Source organism: Olea europaea, unplaced genomic scaffold, assembly GCF_002742605.1.
Source record: "Olea europaea var. sylvestris unplaced genomic scaffold, O_europaea_v1 scaffold586, whole genome shotgun sequence".
Taxonomy (NCBI): Eukaryota; Viridiplantae; Streptophyta; class Magnoliopsida; order Lamiales; family Oleaceae; genus Olea; species Olea europaea.
Window position 1 is genome coordinate 201,982 of NW_019264200.1, and position 16,707 is coordinate 218,688.

Here is a 16,707-nt window from a genome sequence, read left to right on the forward strand (position 1 = left end):
TTGGATGGGAGATGAACTATTCATCATTTGTGGTGGTCTTTACCACATCTAATGATGAATAGCATTTGATTGACTTCTAATTCTCTTTTGGTTTGATTTAAATACACGACTAACCCATATCAGAAGCTTTAAATGGAGAGAGACAAATCAGTCCCTTGAAATTGAAAACTGTAGATGTTTATTATTATCCCAAAATTTTCTTCTTAGAAACAATAAAGAGGGAAAAACTTAATTCAACTCAACATTTTGGTTGGGAGAATACTACTTCCTATCTGCCATGCCATGGATCAGGGGCTTCCAAGCTTTCAACTGACAGTTAATTTTCTTGCAAACACCAGATTTAGCAGAAGACACAGTTGATGAAATGCTCTTTCTCAAACTCTTGAATCTCTTTCCAACTTTAACCTTCAACTTGAATATTTTCACTTTTAACCATGAAGGTTTTCTCGCAGAATCTGCTTTCTGCATAACCTTGTAAATCAAGAACTGGGCTCGTCGGTGGTTTACCTCTTCGTAGTCTTCATTTTCCATTCTTGAGTAACTATATGGTCCACACAAAACACCCATTTCTTTCCCTGTAAACTCTGTGTGTGTGTGTGTGTGTGTCAGTGAGAGAGAGAGGGAGGGTGGGTTGAGTATTTATAGTAAAATGAAGAGCTGAAAATGGTGATCAACGTGGTCATCCAAGAGTCATGGTGTGATGAAACAGTACAAATGCACTATGGTTGAAAATAGGAGCTGAGCTGGCCTACAGCACCTGTTAAATCAAACAAAAAAATATTTATTTATTTTTGGTTGCAAATACAGTTTTTGTAAATAAGCGGATATCTTTTAAATAGCTTAAATTTTTAGGCAACTGAACTTGAAAATTATCATTTACAAAAATTGTTTGCATCTCCGTTAGTCTTTTGATTGAGAAAATGAATTCATTATACACATGAATAGATGTATGAAAAATCAAATTTGAATAAATAAAACTTACCTTCACCGAGTTCCATCATGATTCATGTCGTAAACTAAAGTCAAAAGAGGCAAAATGAAGCTTGCCCCAGTAACTATTATATGGTCACAAGTCGGACCAAAAATTCCTCTACAGAGGATATAACGTATTAAAGAAAGTGGAAAATGAGACTGGATATTGGTTTTTGTATTGGGCTGGTCTACTCAGAAGGTTGAGGCCACGCCTTTCTTTGAAAGTCAACTATAAGTGACACTATAGTGACGAAGTGGTTGTGTGTGTACACTTTGAATACGAACGTCAAAGATAGCGTCGCGACCCTAAAAAAATGGGTCGGACAAGGATAATAGGTCCCGTGATACAAGAGGAGTGGGCTCAGGTTTTAATTCTTATATTAACAAAATTAACATGTAAAATTTTAGTGTACATTTCTTGACATATGATTTTACGATGTTGTATCCTCATTCCAAAAGTACTTCATGTTGTATTTCATTTTTATGCAACCTAATTTTCTGTACTTAATCTCCAAATCAAGAAGCCTTGCAGTCGACCGCGATGCTATTTGAAACAACGCAAGATTCTAGCATATGCTATTTCCGTTCAGTTCTACTTGGTTGCGAGATAATTTAACACATTGGATGCATTTTGTCATGTATATTGCTAAGGCTTTTGACAAGGGGAGAGGTGTCCCGATCTAAAATTACTCAAACAGAGGCTTTTGAAAGGGGGTTGAGGTGTCACGATCTGAAATTTCAAATCAGGGACACCTCAACCCCTATCACAAGAGCCTTTTGACAGATCCCTGTTTGGGTAACATTGCTCTTTTGTCATTGGACTGCTTATAAAACAGTGAGCACCTCATCCCAATCAATTTTTGCTACACTAAATGTGTCATCCAAGGGGTTAAAATCAACTAGCAAAGCAGCATTATTCATTTCCATTTTGATGTTAATTCACCCACATAGAATGTTTAAAGATAACATTTTTTTCTGGACCACTGACATCCACAAGAACTCAACAACGCATATATAAGACGAGCCATCGCAACTTAGCTTTCCCAGTAGTTTTGGTGTCACGGACTGCAACTTAGCTCCACACTGATGCTCGTGAGGACAATGGCAAAATCTTGTTGACTTTATAGTTAGCTATAACATCAGCACATTCGTGCAATTAGCATAGAACTTTAGCAATGGAGTTCAAGGAATCCACTAGACAATCTAGAAAGCTAGGAAGCTTCGTCAATCCAAGTTGTATGGTTATAAAACGTACATGGGTAAAGGCAACGTCAGCGGCCAGTATATTCATTAAGGCTGAATATAAATTACGCTACCTTCGTAGATTTAAATTTTAGGCCATAGATTGTTTCCATATTGGCACCAATTCAGCTGCAATTCACAGCTCAATTAGGTTGCTTCATTTGTATTGACTCGATCAATGCAAGTCGAAACATAATATTTGAGTTTCATTAAAAACAAATTCGGCAAATATATAGAAGGAACAGCGAGACAATAAATTAAAATTGCAGAACAAAATTCACCAACTCACAAGTCAAACAAAATAGTTCTATAGTTGACTGACCAAATAAACACATGTATGAACATGTGCCTGCGCCTCTTCAATACCAATACAAGGAAATGGGGGCACAAATGGCAAGAGGAAAGTATACAAGAACAGAGGAAAAAACATTGACAAAGCTAAACTCACCATTTTTGGTTGGGGTCCCCTTGGGGGGGGGGGGGGGGGGGGAGAAAACCCCTGGGGGGGGGGGGGGGGTTGAAGAAAAGTTCAGTTCAACTGAAAACTATATCCGAAATCCTAAACAGCAATCAAACCAAAGAGAAGTTTCAAGGCCTCAATAACAGCCAGTACTACACCAGAATAAATTAAGAGCTCAGCGAGATATTCACTGCCACTTTCAGAAGCTAGGTATTCCATTTGATGCTGGCCAATCACTGCACAGCAGATAAGATGGAACAAATAATCAACATATTGGGCGCACAAAAGAGATGAATACTGTTGAATTTGCATCCAAAACACAATTGAATTCGCATTAAATGGTGATTGCATATGGGAAAGGCCTGGGAGAGTGAAAAGAAATATGAATACTGTTGGCCAAGATCTTCAGGTGTTTTTGTTAGCATAATTACCTGAGGCTGCTGCTGCTGCTGTTGTGGTGGTGCGTAATTTCCATATCCAGGGTAGCCTGCATAGTATAAATTCGGATCCTGCGCTGGTGGAGCATATCCATATGTTTCATACCCAGGAGCATATCCATAATATCCACCACCACCACCACCACCACCATTCCACTGGTTTTGATCAGCCTGAGGCTGAATAATTACAAAACATTAACATAGTATGTCTCTCTTCATCATGGGAAAACATGTGTAGAGACTAAAATCAGAACAATAGTTAAGCTCGGTGATGCCAATATACAAACAACCTGTCTATTGGAAGGACTACGGCCCCATGAGAGTCGAATGCTTTGACCTCCCAACTGGGTTCCGTTTAACATCCTTAGAGCTTCCTCAGCGCAACTTCTGTTACAAGTGCACAATACATGAAAAAAGTCTATTTCTAGATTTCTTGGCATTTAAATTGAGGGAAGAAATGTCAGATGGAACACTAGCTTACCTGTCCGCAAATTGCACAAATCCACATCGCTTACCCATTGGTATTTTCACATGAAGCAATTGTCCATATTGTCCAAAAACCTGCCTTAGATGTTCATCTGTAACATTTGAATCCAAATTACCAACAAATATCTGCAGAAAAAATGATGAATGGGTGAGCATGTACTGAAAATAAAAATGCAAATTACATTATTATGAACAAATAGACTAACAGTTGTGTTTGCCAGATCATCCTCACTCTGAGTTCCTTGAGAAGTCTGGTAGGAAGCTGCAAATATGAGAAGTATGAACACCTTGTTTGGAAATAGGAGGGTAAGGGGGAAAACACTAAAACTTGCCTTGAGTTTAATGCAAACAAAACGCACGAACCATATTACAAACACTAATAACATGAACTAAACAGACAGGTAGAAAAATTAAAACACAAAAATAATGGAAGATACCAATACCCAGATTTAAAAAGTCAACAGAGAAACTGCCAAGAAAATTGAAACCATTTTTGTAAAGATTGGCACACATGATAAAAACTCCATATAGAAAATGTCAAGAACCTTTACAACTTGATCAGATGAGTGGCAGAGGAAAATTTTAAATAGAGCACAGCTCGAGGAAGTTTATTATATTCAATCAAATTAGTGGGAATAAATTACATACAGACGAGCCTGCATGGCAATGTAACTGTGACAAATGCAGGACTTGTTTTTTCACATCATCTAAAAAATTTCATTGTCTGGTGATACCACATCACATTATTGAGAAAACCGTATTCAACAATTGAGTTCTGCTGGTGTTTCTTGGATGATTCTCACTTCTCACTATTGCCATACACACACAACCAAGAAATAACTGGCCCACTTTAACAACCCGAAAAAGAGAGGAAAAATAGCAACTATTCTGAAGCAGTTACATAAAACACTTGCAAAGATAAGGGTAACTCCCTGAACATTGAACACTGAACAGAAAACATAAAAAAAAAAAAAAACCACAATACAACTTCCAAAAGCAGAAAAGACAATAATTCCAAGATATGTTATAATAAAACAAAAAATTAATAGCATATTAGCATATTTTGACTTCATAAAAGCAACGACAACAGTTCCAAGATAAGTTATATCTACCTGCCATTATTACCAAAAAAGGGAAATCCTCTCAGGGAGAAAAGAGGATGGAGGAGAACTTGGGGAAAAGTATTATTTATTGGCTACATAAACAACAACCAGCATATTGTATGCAGCTCCAACCAACCTTATATCAATTCCTAATATTCACGGTCAGTTTTTTCTAAGAGTAAATAGAATCAAGTGTTGGAGAATAACAGGAAGGAAATAAAGCTAATTTAGTCAAAATTTCAATGACACGAAGGGAAGTGGTACAAAGAAAATCTTGGAACTTCTTGCAGCTAAATATAACATTAAAAAAATTAAATGTCAAAGACATCCACAAGTGCGTAGAAAGCGGAAAGCACAAAATTGGCGTCCTCCTTGTATTGAGGGTATATGCAGAATGAAAAGAGAAGGAATCATCAAATATTGTTGGTAATTCTAGTATTTACATTTATGAACATGCTTCAAATAGAGGGCTCCATGTAGAATTTTAGGAAAATTCAAAATCAGAAAATAAGAAAATATTGAAAAAAATCCGATTTTGCTCTTCATACATTCATTGTGATAAAATGAATCTAACAATTGTAAAACTAGTTAGACTAATAAGGGAAATTTAACTTGATCGACAGCTCAAGGGATTCGTGGAGAAAGGAAAACTGAATATTGTAGCATAATTAAAGCCACGGGGGACAGAAATGAAGGAAAATTAAAAATGTTAAAATAAAACTGACCTACAGAAAACCACGCATTAAAAGGGTTATCATTTCAGCTGATAATAGCTTCGCCTCTATATGACAGAGCCCCCTGACAGCCTGCTTTGAGACAACCGGATTTCTATGAGATGAGGCAAATTTTAGTATCCCAAAACCGAAATTTTTTGGAACAGCAACGAATCGACAAGCAGCACTTATCTTCAAGAATTCAACAGCATAACTGAAAGAAATCGAACTTAATGGCTATGTTCAACAAAGAAACATGACTACTCCAAGATATTTCAAAAACAATAAAATAAAGCCACCAATGACCAACGTAATGAAACTGTCAACTTGAGAAATCAAAGCACATCAAAGGCCAAATTCACCAGGTACAAGCAATTTTGATGCTCTACTAGCAATCCAACAGCTTAGCTAAATCACTAGAAGGATAAAGCATACCTTTGATCTGGCCACTAGCTGTTTGTTTGTTAGCAGCTGGGCCAATTCGCATGGGCCTGGTTGAACAAAAACTTCCATTCATCTCTGTCATCGCGCGCAATTGTTCACCTTCGTCAGCAAACCTAACAAATCCATAGCCCTTTGTGCGTCCAGTTAGCCTGTCAGTTACAACCTTTGCGCCCTTCACAGAAGAATAATTGGCCCGAAATGTTTCTTGAAGCATGTAATCAGTAACATCAGCAGCCAAATCACCAACAAATATAGTGTATTCAGGAGTATCGTCACGCTTTTCACCAGCACCCATAGATGCCCAGTTAAGTCTGAAAGGTTGCTCAGCATTTGGCATTAAGGTGCCATTAAAGGTGTGCAGATTCCTTTCTGCAGCTGCGTGACTAACGAACTCAAGAAAGCCATATCCTTCTGACTGACTAGTTTGCTTGTTTCGGATGACCTTAACAGATACCACCTGAATTCATAAACGCTTTAGGAGGTTACAAATGAGCTTGAGCTCAAAACAAACCATTAGCAAAAAAAAAAAAAAAAAAAAAAAAAAAAAAAAAAAAAAAAAAAAAAAAAAGTCTAGCAACTGTGGGATAAAACGAACTCAAAAACAATTATTTATCAAAAGAGAATAAAACAGTACTCAGAGCTGAAACAAAAAGGGTTTCCTTGCACCATTTAGAAACAGTCTCCATCCAAATCACTTATCAAATGTTTTTAACTACATACCCGATTTTCTCATTATTGATTGCTTGCATGAAATACACTATTCAGAAGATCTCCATGTTTATCCATGTTTCCTCGTGCTTGAGATAAAACGTTACTTGAAGATGTAAAAGCAGACATGTATGTCCGCATCAACTGAACATAAATTACAGAATCTAACTAGTGTATCTACCCCACAAGTTTAAAGAAGGCAAGAAATTACAGAATCACAGACGCCCGTGTATATGAATCTTAACAGAACGCCTAAAGAGGAAACAGTCAAAACATACCAGTCAAACACGTGGTAACAATTAATCACAATCAATAAATTAAGCATTAACAAAAATAGCAATTAATAACATCTACACCTAGGCATGTATGCTTATATTACCTCGCCTGCAGAGGCAAAAATGTTAAGTATGTACTGCTCATCCATCCAATACTGCAGATCTCCGATCCAGAGGCTGCGGATCCCGTCATCGGCAGTAGGTTGAGCAGTGTAATGCTGAGGCTGTGACTGCTGCTGTTGAGGTGGGGCGGTCGACGGCGGTGCCACCGAAGGTGGTTGCTGGTAGTAATACACAGCACCCGCTCCTGCCGGCGGCTGTTGCGGTGGGGGAACCTGGTATTGCTGTTGCTGTGCCATCCACTGATGGGGGGCTTGTTGTTGTTGGTATTGAGGTGGTGGGGCCAAGGGCGGCTGGACCATGGTTGTGGTGGGTTGCATCATTTTTGACGGGCTAGAAACCTAGTGTTTGATACGTGTGGGTAAAAAGGAGATTGAATTGAACCCTAAATGTGGTGACCCGAGAGGGAGGGAGAGAGCGGGGGGGATTTTTTATGACTTTTTATCCTCCCCTCGCATGCCAAAGGAAGGTTAAAAGAGGAATTGTATTATTATTATTATTTTTTTTTTTTTTAATGTAGATAAAAATAGAACCAGACTGGATGTGTTAAAAGATTACAAGTCGCCCCTCTGGTCAAGTTGGCAGAGTAGGTAGGTGAGCGCGAAAACCTTTTATCACGAGTTCTATTCCCCTTACTAACATTTTTTTCGATCAAGTCCGTCGCACCGAGTTTGTCTAATGCGGTTTACTAGACCGACGTGGTTTGCAGGTTATTACGTCAACCCGAAAATTTACTCATTGCACATCTGAAGGATAGCGACAGTAGGTTTCCCCATCATAAAAAAAGAAAAAAAAAGGAAAAAAAAAAGAATTATGAGTTATATGTTCGTACTGTAAAACAGAGCAAGAGGAGATATCGAGAGGCAAGGCATTTGGGGAGCTCCTAACATGGGATGATCTAGCCAAGATGAAAGACACAAGGAAAGTGGCGATCCAGTTAATTAGGATTATTTCTCCCATATTCTGATGGTCCTCAAAGATATCAAATATGGAGAATATATAATTTCAAAAGGATGGCAGGTATGTTACTTTTTTATGTATATATTGTGTACTCCATGAAGCCTTAATTTGATTGATAATAGATGTTTTGGGCTGCATGCTTATGACGCACATGGATGAAACCATGTGCAGGGCAATTTCACTTATTGTAAAAATAATTCACAAATTCAAGCAACTAACTAGAGTAATTAAATATGCAGGTAATTAATCAAAGTAAAAACAAGCAAAATGTAACACCAAATTTTTATATGGAAAAATCCTCCAGGGAAAAAAATTACTGGGTAATTCCAGTCAAAATTCACTATAATAAAAATATAGATTACAATATTCAATTTTATGTCCCAAAACTTGAATCTCAACAAATTGGAAATACCACAATAATTACTTTTTAAGGAAAACAAATAATCTCACGACAAATCACTAATTTGATTAACCTTGTGAGAACTCACTTTGAATATTACTCCTCTATAGTACCCAAAGTGTACCTTAGAGAAAATTTCAATTTGTATTATGTAGAGAAGAAAAAAAACCTACGTGAATCCACACCTAAAAGATTGAAAGAAAACTTCTCTTCCAATTATTTTTCATTTTTCTAGCAGCTTGGTTTTCTTCTCTTTTTTTTTTTTTCAACCAAAGTCTATTTTATATTTTCTATAGCAGCCTCGGTTTTTTCTCTCTCTCACACATAGCCACAGTTTTAATGATTATTCTGCCTACCAGCCTCGTTTTTGAGATATATTTATGTGTATGGACACCTTTTTGACCTAAGTAAAATTAAAGTGGTGTTTGGGCCTTTTTATTCGTCATGGACTGGAGCCCATATAACAATAAGTTGCTTGGATTGGTGAATTATTCTTGCAATAAGGGAAATTGCCCTACAAAGTGGTACCGGAGCCAATTGTGTGGGTGTGATTTATTGCGGGAATAAATGGAGAATACCTCGGGCACTACGATTAAATTATCAACTTCAAATTATTCTATTTGAAAACCTATGATGGAGGATATCCTTTATTGTAAGGATTTACATGAACCTATTGAAGGTAGTGGTGCTAAGCCAAGCAATATGAGTGATAGTGACTGGAAGAAGATGAACAAGAAAGCCATTAGATATATTAGACAATGGGTTGACCTTAATATATTACATCATATATCTCAAGAGACAGATATCCATAGTCTTTGGGAAAAATTGGAGAGTTTCTATGAGAGGAAGACTGCTCAAAATAAAGTTTTAGCTATTAGAAAGCTTGTGAACCTAAAGCTAAAGGAGGAAAATTCAGTTGCTCAGCATATGAGTGAATTCCAATACTTGACAAATCGGTTGACCACAATGAAAATAGGGCTAGATGATGAGATGCAAGCACTATTACTTCTGAGTTTATTGCTTGATAGTTGGGAGACTTTGGTAGTATCACTTAGTAACTCCGCTCCGAATGGTGTATTTGAACTTACTCTAGTTAAAGACAGTTTGTTTAATGAAGAATACGAAGGAAATACTTGGATAGGAATGATGCACATGCTTTTATTACAGAGAACAAAGGAAGGAGTAAGAGCAGAGGTCCTAAGGGACATGGTAACTTTAGAAGTCAGTCAAAAACAAGATGAAATGTCAAATATTTTTATTGTGACAAAGAGGGTCATATAAAGAAACATTGCATGACTTGAAAAAATAAATTGAAAGAAGAGAAAAATCAAAAGAAGACTGATCAGAATACAACAGCTAGCACTTTAGATGAAGAGTAGTGGTAGCAGTTTTTTCCGCTGAAGATGAGCAGTGTTGTCATGTTGCAAATTTATTTGTTGAATGTGTTATTGACTTTGTGGTTTCTTACCATGTTACTCCAATACAGAAATTCTTCACTTCATACAAATCAGATAACTTTGGCAGGGTGAAGATGGGCAATGATAGTTTTGCCAGTATTGTGGGAATTGGTGATTTCTGTCTTTAAACAGATATTGGATGCAGCTTGACATTGAAGAATGTGTGACATATTCCTGACATGCGCCTAAATTTGCTATCTACGCATGTCTTTAATGAAGCAAGGTATGATAGTTATTTTGGCAACGGAAGATGGAAACTAACAAAAGATTCTATCGTCTTTGTTAGAGGAAATGTTTGTTACACACTTTATAAGACATAAGTAAAGGTGTGTAGTGAAGCAGTAAATGCAACTGAAAATGATTATTCACCAGACTTGTGGCATAAGCGGTTGGCTCATATGAGCCAAAAATGATTACAGATTTTGGCAAGGAAGTCCCTCATTCTCTTTACCAAAGGTACATCATTAAATTCCTGTGATTATTATTTATTTGGTAAACAATATAGAGTTTCTTTTTAGAAATTCTCTAGTAGAGAATCTAATATTTTGGATTTGATTTATTCTGATGTGTGTGGTCCCATTGAGGGTGGAGTCCTTAGGTAGTAATAAGTATTTTTTTACTTTTATTGATGATGCTTCACGAAAATTGTGGATGCTCTTTTTAATATCAAAAGATCAGGTTTTCCAATACTTCAAGAAGTTCCGTGCCATAGTGAAGCGGGAAAGTGGAAAGGTTTTGAAGTGTCTCCACACTAATAAAGGAGGGAAATACACATCTAAAGTATTTGAAGATTACTGCTCAGAACATGACATTAGACATGAGAAGACAGTTCTTGATACCCCACAGCACAACAATGTTGTAGAGAGAATGAACCATACCATTGTAGAAAAGGTCAGAAGCATGTTAAGGATAGCTGGTTTACCTAAATCATTCTAAGGTAAAGCAGTTTGAACAGCGTGCTACCTAATCAATCAGTTTGCATAAGCTCCTTTGAATTTCGAGATTCCAGAAAAATTGTGGATAAGAAAAGATGTTTCTTATTCTTACTTGAAGGTTTTTGGGTACAAAGCAATTTGCACACATGGCTAAGAAATAACGGTTGAAGCTAGATGATAAAACTAGTCCTTGCATTTTTGGAGATACAGAATTTGGCTATAGATTATGCAATCCTGAAAAGAAGAAAATATTTAGAAGTAGAGATGTGATTTTTCATGAAAATCAGAAGTTGGTGGATTTTGATAAATCTGGGATTCAAAGACGTGCTGATAAGGGTGTCACTAACCATACGCCTATTTCTTTGCCTCTAGACAATACCACTTAGGGGATAGGTATACACGTTGACTGTCATCTGATGAGCTAGCAGGGGTTGATGAGGATAATTTACAGGATGTTGAGCAGGGGAGCAACCTACTACATCAGAACCTTAGATCAAAAGATCTAATTGGGAACCTCATCTATCAACCAGGTATCCAGCAATAGATTATGTGTTGGTAACTGATGAGGGAAACCCAGAACATTTTCAGGAGGTACAATCTCATAAGGACAGACAGAACTGGGTAAAGGCTATGCAGGAAGAGATGAATTCTTTGCAGAAAAATAACACTTATGAGCTAGCAGAGCTTCCTAAAAGTAAAAAGACATTGAAAAATAAATGGGTGCTCAAGCTGAAGAAAGATGGTGAAAAGCTAGTGAAATATAAAGCTCGATTGGTGATAAAAGGCTTCGATCAGAAGAAAGGGATTGACTTTGATGAGATATTCTCCCCTATTATCAAAATAACGTCCACTGGAGTGGTTTTGGGTTTAGTAGCGATTTTGGATCTTAAGGTTGGGCAGTTAGATGTTAAGACCACCTTTCTCTATGGTGATTTGAAGAGAGAAATTTACATGGTTCGGCCAGAGGGATTTGAAGAGGAAAAGAACATACGGTTTGCAGGTTGAAAAAAGAGTTTGTATGGATTGAAAAGGCTCCAAGACAGTGGTATAAGAAATTTGATTCATTTATGGTGGGTCATGATTATACCACGACAGATGCAGATCATTGTGTTTATGTCAGAGAATTCCATTGTGGTAATTTCATCATCCTTTGCTATATGTAGATGACATGTTGATAATGGGACAAGATGTTCAATTGATTTGCTGTTTGAAAGTTGATCTATTCAAGTCGTTTGACATGAAGAATCTTGGACCAGCAAGGCAAATTTTGGAGATGCATATTCATCATGATAGAAAAGCTAGAAAGTTATTATTATCAAAGGAAAAATATGTAAAGAGAATGCTGGAAATGTTTGACATGAATAATGCTAAACCAGTTGAGACACCACTTGGTAGTCACTTCAAACCGAGTAAGGTGACTTGTCCTTCTAAGGAGGAAGATAAAGAAAGAATGACAAAGATTCATTACTCCTCTGCGGTTTGGAGTTTGATGTATGTCATGGTTTGTACACGGTCAGATATTGCTCATGCAGTTGGGATAGTCAACAGATTTCTTGTTAATCCTGGTAAAGATCATTGGGAAGCAGTGAAATGGATCTTTATATGCTTGAGAGGTTCTTATAAGATGTGCTTGACTTTTGGATGTTCAAAACCAATTTTGGAGGCTTTACAGATGCAAATATGGCTGGTGATCTTGATAATAGAAAATCAACTTCAGGATATTTGATTACTTTTGCAGGGGGAGCATGGCAGTCAAAATTACAAAAGTGTGCTGCCTTATCTACAATTGAGGCTGAGTATATTGCAGCCACTAAATCGACATAAGAAATGCTTTGGATGAAACGATTTATCCAAGATTTGAGTTTGAAGCAAGACGAATATGTAGTTAATTGTGATAGTCAGATCGCATTAGATTTGAACAAAAATGCTACTTATCATTCTTAGATAAAGCTCATTGATGTGAGATATCATTGGCTACAACAGGTAGTGGCAGAACAATTGATATTATTAGAGAAGATTCATACTGAGAAGAATCCAGCTGATGTGATGACAAAAATTGTGACCAGAGAAAAGCTTGAGCTTTGTGCTAGATTGACTGGTATAGACTCTAACTAATCTATTAGAGAATAATCTCCTTCCTTAGTGGGCTGAAGGAGGAGATTGTTAAATGGGCTTCAGCCCATGATGAATAAAAAGGCCCAAACACCACTTTAATTTTACTTAGGTCAAAAAGGTAGCCATACACATATAAATATATCTCCAAAATAAGGTTGGTAGGCAGAAAAATCATCAAAAATGTGGCTGTGCATGAGAAAGAGAAAAAAACAGAGGCTGCTATAGAAAATATAAAAGAGACTTCGGCTAAAAAAAGAGAGAAGAAAACCAAGCAGCTGAAAGAAGAAAAAATAATTGGAAGGGAAGTTTTCTTTCAATCTTTTGAGTGTGAATTCACACAGGTTTTTTTCTTTTTTACATAATACAAATTAGGATTTTCTCTAAGATACATTTTAGGTACTCTAGAGGTACATTATTCAACATGAGTTCTCACAAGGTTAATCAAGTTGATGATTTGTGGTAAGATTATTTGTTGTTTTTAGAGAGTAATTATTGTGATATTTTCAATTTGTTGAAAATTCAAGTTTTGGGGTATAAACTTGAATATTGTAATCTATACTTTTATTATAGTGGATTTTGGCCGGAGTTATCCCGTGGTTTTTTCCTTCTACATTGGGGGTTTTTTCCGCATAAAAATTTGATGTTGCGTTTTGCTTGTTTTTGCTTTGATTAATTACTTGCATATTTAATCACTCTAGTTAGTTGCTTGGATTGGTGAATTATTCTTGCAATAAGTTAAATTGCCCAACACCATCTACCAAAAGCATTGAAATTCGACCCCTTGCACTTGGAAAGCCAAGCAACAAGCCTGCCACCTTGTAGCTTTATGAAATTTTGAGAGAGACCAAGAATGTGTCCTTGTTATGAATTTGCAAGGAACTGAGCTACACAAGTAGCCCTTGATTTGAAATTGCTGAGGGGTCTATGTGACACCTCAGCCTTGTCAAAAGGCCTGTCAAAGGCCCCTATTTGAGTAGTATAAACCATTTGCAAGAATTGGAACTCTGACAACGATTCATATCTTGGTTAATATATTTACACGGAAGCTTTTTCTAAAAGATAATTTCTTTAGAGAGATCGACAGCCGGAATTCAATCAAGGATTACCTGTACAAATTGAGCTCAAGAATTCTAGTGATGCTATGTAACTTAATCTTCTTGGATTGAAATTAGATGAAGAACAAAACAGTTATAGGGAAGAGCAGAAATATTTGGTCGACTTGATTCATGTTATGTAATATCTAATATGTGGTTAATCTTAGGTTCAACGTTTTCGAAAATGGTGAAGAAGATTGGCTAGTACTAGATGACTTAATTTTGTCAGAAATTGAATGGAAATTAAACAGGTAATGCTCCTTATGAAGACGTTGACCTTCAATGCAATTTTTGTCACCGTTAATTGGAACTGCGCGTGGACCAAAAAGAGATACACTGGTAAAAACTATCTGGAGATGCCATTGCAGGAGTGACAGTGCCAATAAATTTGTCTTTTACAACCTTTAACTGAAGCCAAAAGGTAAGCGAGGAAAGTTGAAGCATTATCATGGGACTAATACGCTATAAAGAGGGATATATTGAGGAAAAATGGCTAATCTTCTAATGGAGATCTCATTATGTCCTTGCGTGGCATGATGGCATGAAAGATCATGCCAGTGATCCACCTGTGCTGTAGGACGAGGAAATTGTGGACAATATTGTCGTCATAATGCTTGCATTATATGACAACTTCCATTCTCCTTACTTTCTTGATCAAGCTTTTGGCCGGAAATCCAACTGTTCATAACCATATTCTTCCTCTTAAGATCAAAGGAACAAGATGAAGAATACATGAGGAATGCATTTACGCACGATATGTGAGTGTAATCTACAGAATGTAATACTAGAACAATGACATGTAATCCATTATGCCTGGGGACATTTAGAAAAGAAAAATCAAGCAATTCTACTAGGAAATTGACAGTTACATTTGCACTTGAGGAAATTTTACAAATAAATCCTCCAACATTTGCCAATGTCCTTTAAAAGACAACAGCAGGATAGCACCAGCAGCATCTAATTGTTGTTACATGCAAAAAGATTATAAGTGAAGAAACAAATATCAACACCCTCCAATGTTACACTACAAGACCAATTCTATAAATTAATAACTTCTTTAATTGCAAATAAAATAACTGGATAGAGTTCGAGCTCGAGTTCCATGTAAGGAACAGACAACTCCCACAACAATTATGCACCTGGATGGTTTTCCAGGCTCGCTCTCCTTTTTTTTCCTGATTCGAGACTACTGAACTTCTAACGGATCGGGTGGTACTGGGCTGATACTTTTTTTGGAGGCAGCTTACGCAAGATGTACAATACAAGAGCTGAAGGAAGAATCTCGACCAACTGTTTCATACAAGACAAGTTACGTAACATATATGTCAAAAGAATTGGCAAAATGGGGGGGTGGGGGTGGGGGTGGGGGGACGAAGTTGTGTACCATGTAGTAGATTAAGTTCAGAACTGGATGGTCCAATACATCAAGTGAGGCGTCTGAATCAAAAGCAGATAGCACAACCTGCAGAGAACGCAACTTATAGATCAAATGAAGTTCTGCCAATCTAAAATTACAGCACCAAGAGGAAAGCAATAAGATGAGTGACATTTCCTCTCTCGCAATTCCCTTGTAATTATAAATGTACAAATTGTTTCATTGGTCGCACTAAATCTAATCTATCATACACATAACATTGTACATACATAAAGTTTGCTATGTGGGAATGGGAATCCCAAGTGTGCATTTCATTTCTCATTATCAAAATCCCAATAATGGAGACAATGGTAATTCCAACAAACAAGTTTGGCTTCCAGTAAGGCTATTGGACAAGTCTTGTCCAATATAGGTAGTTGATTTTTAATAAGTTCCAGCATGAAGGTAAGGAAAAGGCAGACAACCTTGGATCGAGTTTTTATATTAGGCAAACACTGATTCCTTAAAAAACTGCATTACCATACAGTCTCAGATTTATGCTCAAAACATGAAAACTATGAAAACAAAAAGACTAAAAGGATGTCATTCTAAAGGTGAGTATTGCCTCAAAATTATTCTCAAAACATGGAAACTATGAAAATGGAAGGACTACAAGGATGTCATTCTGGGTATAAGGACTAAAAGGATGTCATTCTAAAGTTGAGTACAAGATGATCCATACATTTTATATGAATGAGGGAAGAGAGATATTTTGTAGTAAGAGATCCTACAAAACTTTGAATCATATGACCGTCACAGATCCGACCTGCAATAATAATTTCCAATCAGTTCACCTTACAAGAATGAGGATAGACAAAAGTGATGGGAGGGTACATTTCATATATTATTGTCACATTTTCGAAGTAGATGACTACAGTCAAACTGATGAAGTTTCTATGTAAATGTTCTTCACATGGCTAATCATGAGAATTGATATCACGGCAATCAATTTCCATGAAGTTCCCATTTTGAATGCATCATCTAGCCAATAGATAGTATCTACGTTAATCACCAAATTGGAAAGCATCACTCCAAATAAATCTGCTAATCACATTTTCAAACGTTTTGTGTGAGATAGAGAAATTTAGCTATCTCCAAATCCAAGTTCCACTACTGCACCAATTTTCTCTAGTGGTAATGATGAGATAGATCAAAATATGTTCTTCCCCCACCAATTGCTAGGCAAGAGAAATCAACATAACCTTCAAAAGTTAACATTAGGCTCCTGTTTGGTAGAGATTAAAATCAAATTTCTAGTAGACTTTTATAGAAGTTGATGAAAAGTGTAATTGAAAAGTTGTGGGACTCATAAAATATGTGGTTAAAATTGATTGGTTAGATTAAAATCTAGATTTTAATTTGCACCAAACAA

At 36.6% G+C, this 16,707-nt stretch overlaps 2 protein-coding genes and 1 long non-coding RNA gene across 8 annotated transcripts; all 3 read right to left on the minus strand.

Moving 5' to 3' along the window:
• Positions 1-155: 155 nt before the first annotated feature.
• On the minus strand, positions 156-1,081 carry LOC111389385. The gene is made up of 2 exons (XM_023014308.1): positions 983-1,081; positions 156-757 (listed from the first exon to the last, which is right to left on the minus strand). Exon 2 carries the CDS (start codon positions 565-567, stop codon positions 262-264), a length of 306 nt encoding a protein of 101 aa, XP_022870076.1. The 5' UTR covers positions 568-757; positions 983-1,081; the 3' UTR covers positions 156-261.
• Positions 1,082-2,715: 1,634 nt separating this feature from the next.
• LOC111389353 (polyadenylate-binding protein RBP45-like) lies at positions 2,716-7,387 on the minus strand. Of its 6 annotated transcripts, none has more exons than XM_023014272.1 (7): positions 6,945-7,385; positions 5,849-6,314; positions 3,804-3,859; positions 3,593-3,723; positions 3,402-3,498; positions 3,106-3,288; positions 2,716-2,910 (listed from the first exon to the last, which is right to left on the minus strand). In XM_023014272.1, the coding sequence occupies exons 1-7, from the start codon at positions 7,281-7,283 to the stop codon at positions 2,908-2,910; spliced, it is 1,275 nt and encodes a 424-aa protein (XP_022870040.1). In that variant the 5' UTR covers positions 7,284-7,385; the 3' UTR covers positions 2,716-2,907. The 6 variants fall into 6 exon arrangements, 4 of the variants coding, with proteins under 4 accessions (XP_022870040.1, XP_022870039.1, XP_022870041.1 ...); XM_023014271.1 differs by having other exon boundaries at positions 3,399-3,498; XR_002701723.1 differs by lacking the exon at positions 2,716-2,910 and adding an exon at positions 5,426-5,506 and having other exon boundaries at positions 3,277-3,288; positions 3,399-3,498; positions 6,945-7,387.
• A 7,357-nt stretch (positions 7,388-14,744) lies between these two features.
• Positions 14,745-16,049, minus strand: LOC111389387. The gene is made up of 3 exons (XR_002701726.1): positions 16,018-16,049; positions 15,306-15,383; positions 14,745-15,211 (listed from the first exon to the last, which is right to left on the minus strand). It is a non-coding gene; the product is annotated as an uncharacterized LOC111389387 (long non-coding RNA).
• Positions 16,050-16,707: the final 658 nt, after the last annotated feature.

Excerpts from the sequence above, each read along its gene's own strand:
- LOC111389385 (XM_023014308.1), bottom strand. The coding sequence starts at position 567 with ATGGGTGTTTTGTGTGGACCATATAGTTACTCAAGAATGGAAAATGAA.
- LOC111389353 (XM_023014271.1), bottom strand. The coding sequence starts at position 7,283 with ATGATGCAACCCACCACAACCATGGTCCAGCCGCCCTTGGCCCCACCA. Across the intron at positions 6,315-6,944 it reads TTTTTGCCTCTGCAGGCGAG|GTGGTATCTGTTAAGGTCAT; the intron begins GTAATATAAGCA and ends TTATGAATTCAG. Across the intron at positions 3,499-3,592 it reads TTTGTGCAATTTGCGGACAG|AAGTTGCGCTGAGGAAGCTC; the intron begins GTAAGCTAGTGT and ends CACTTGTAACAG.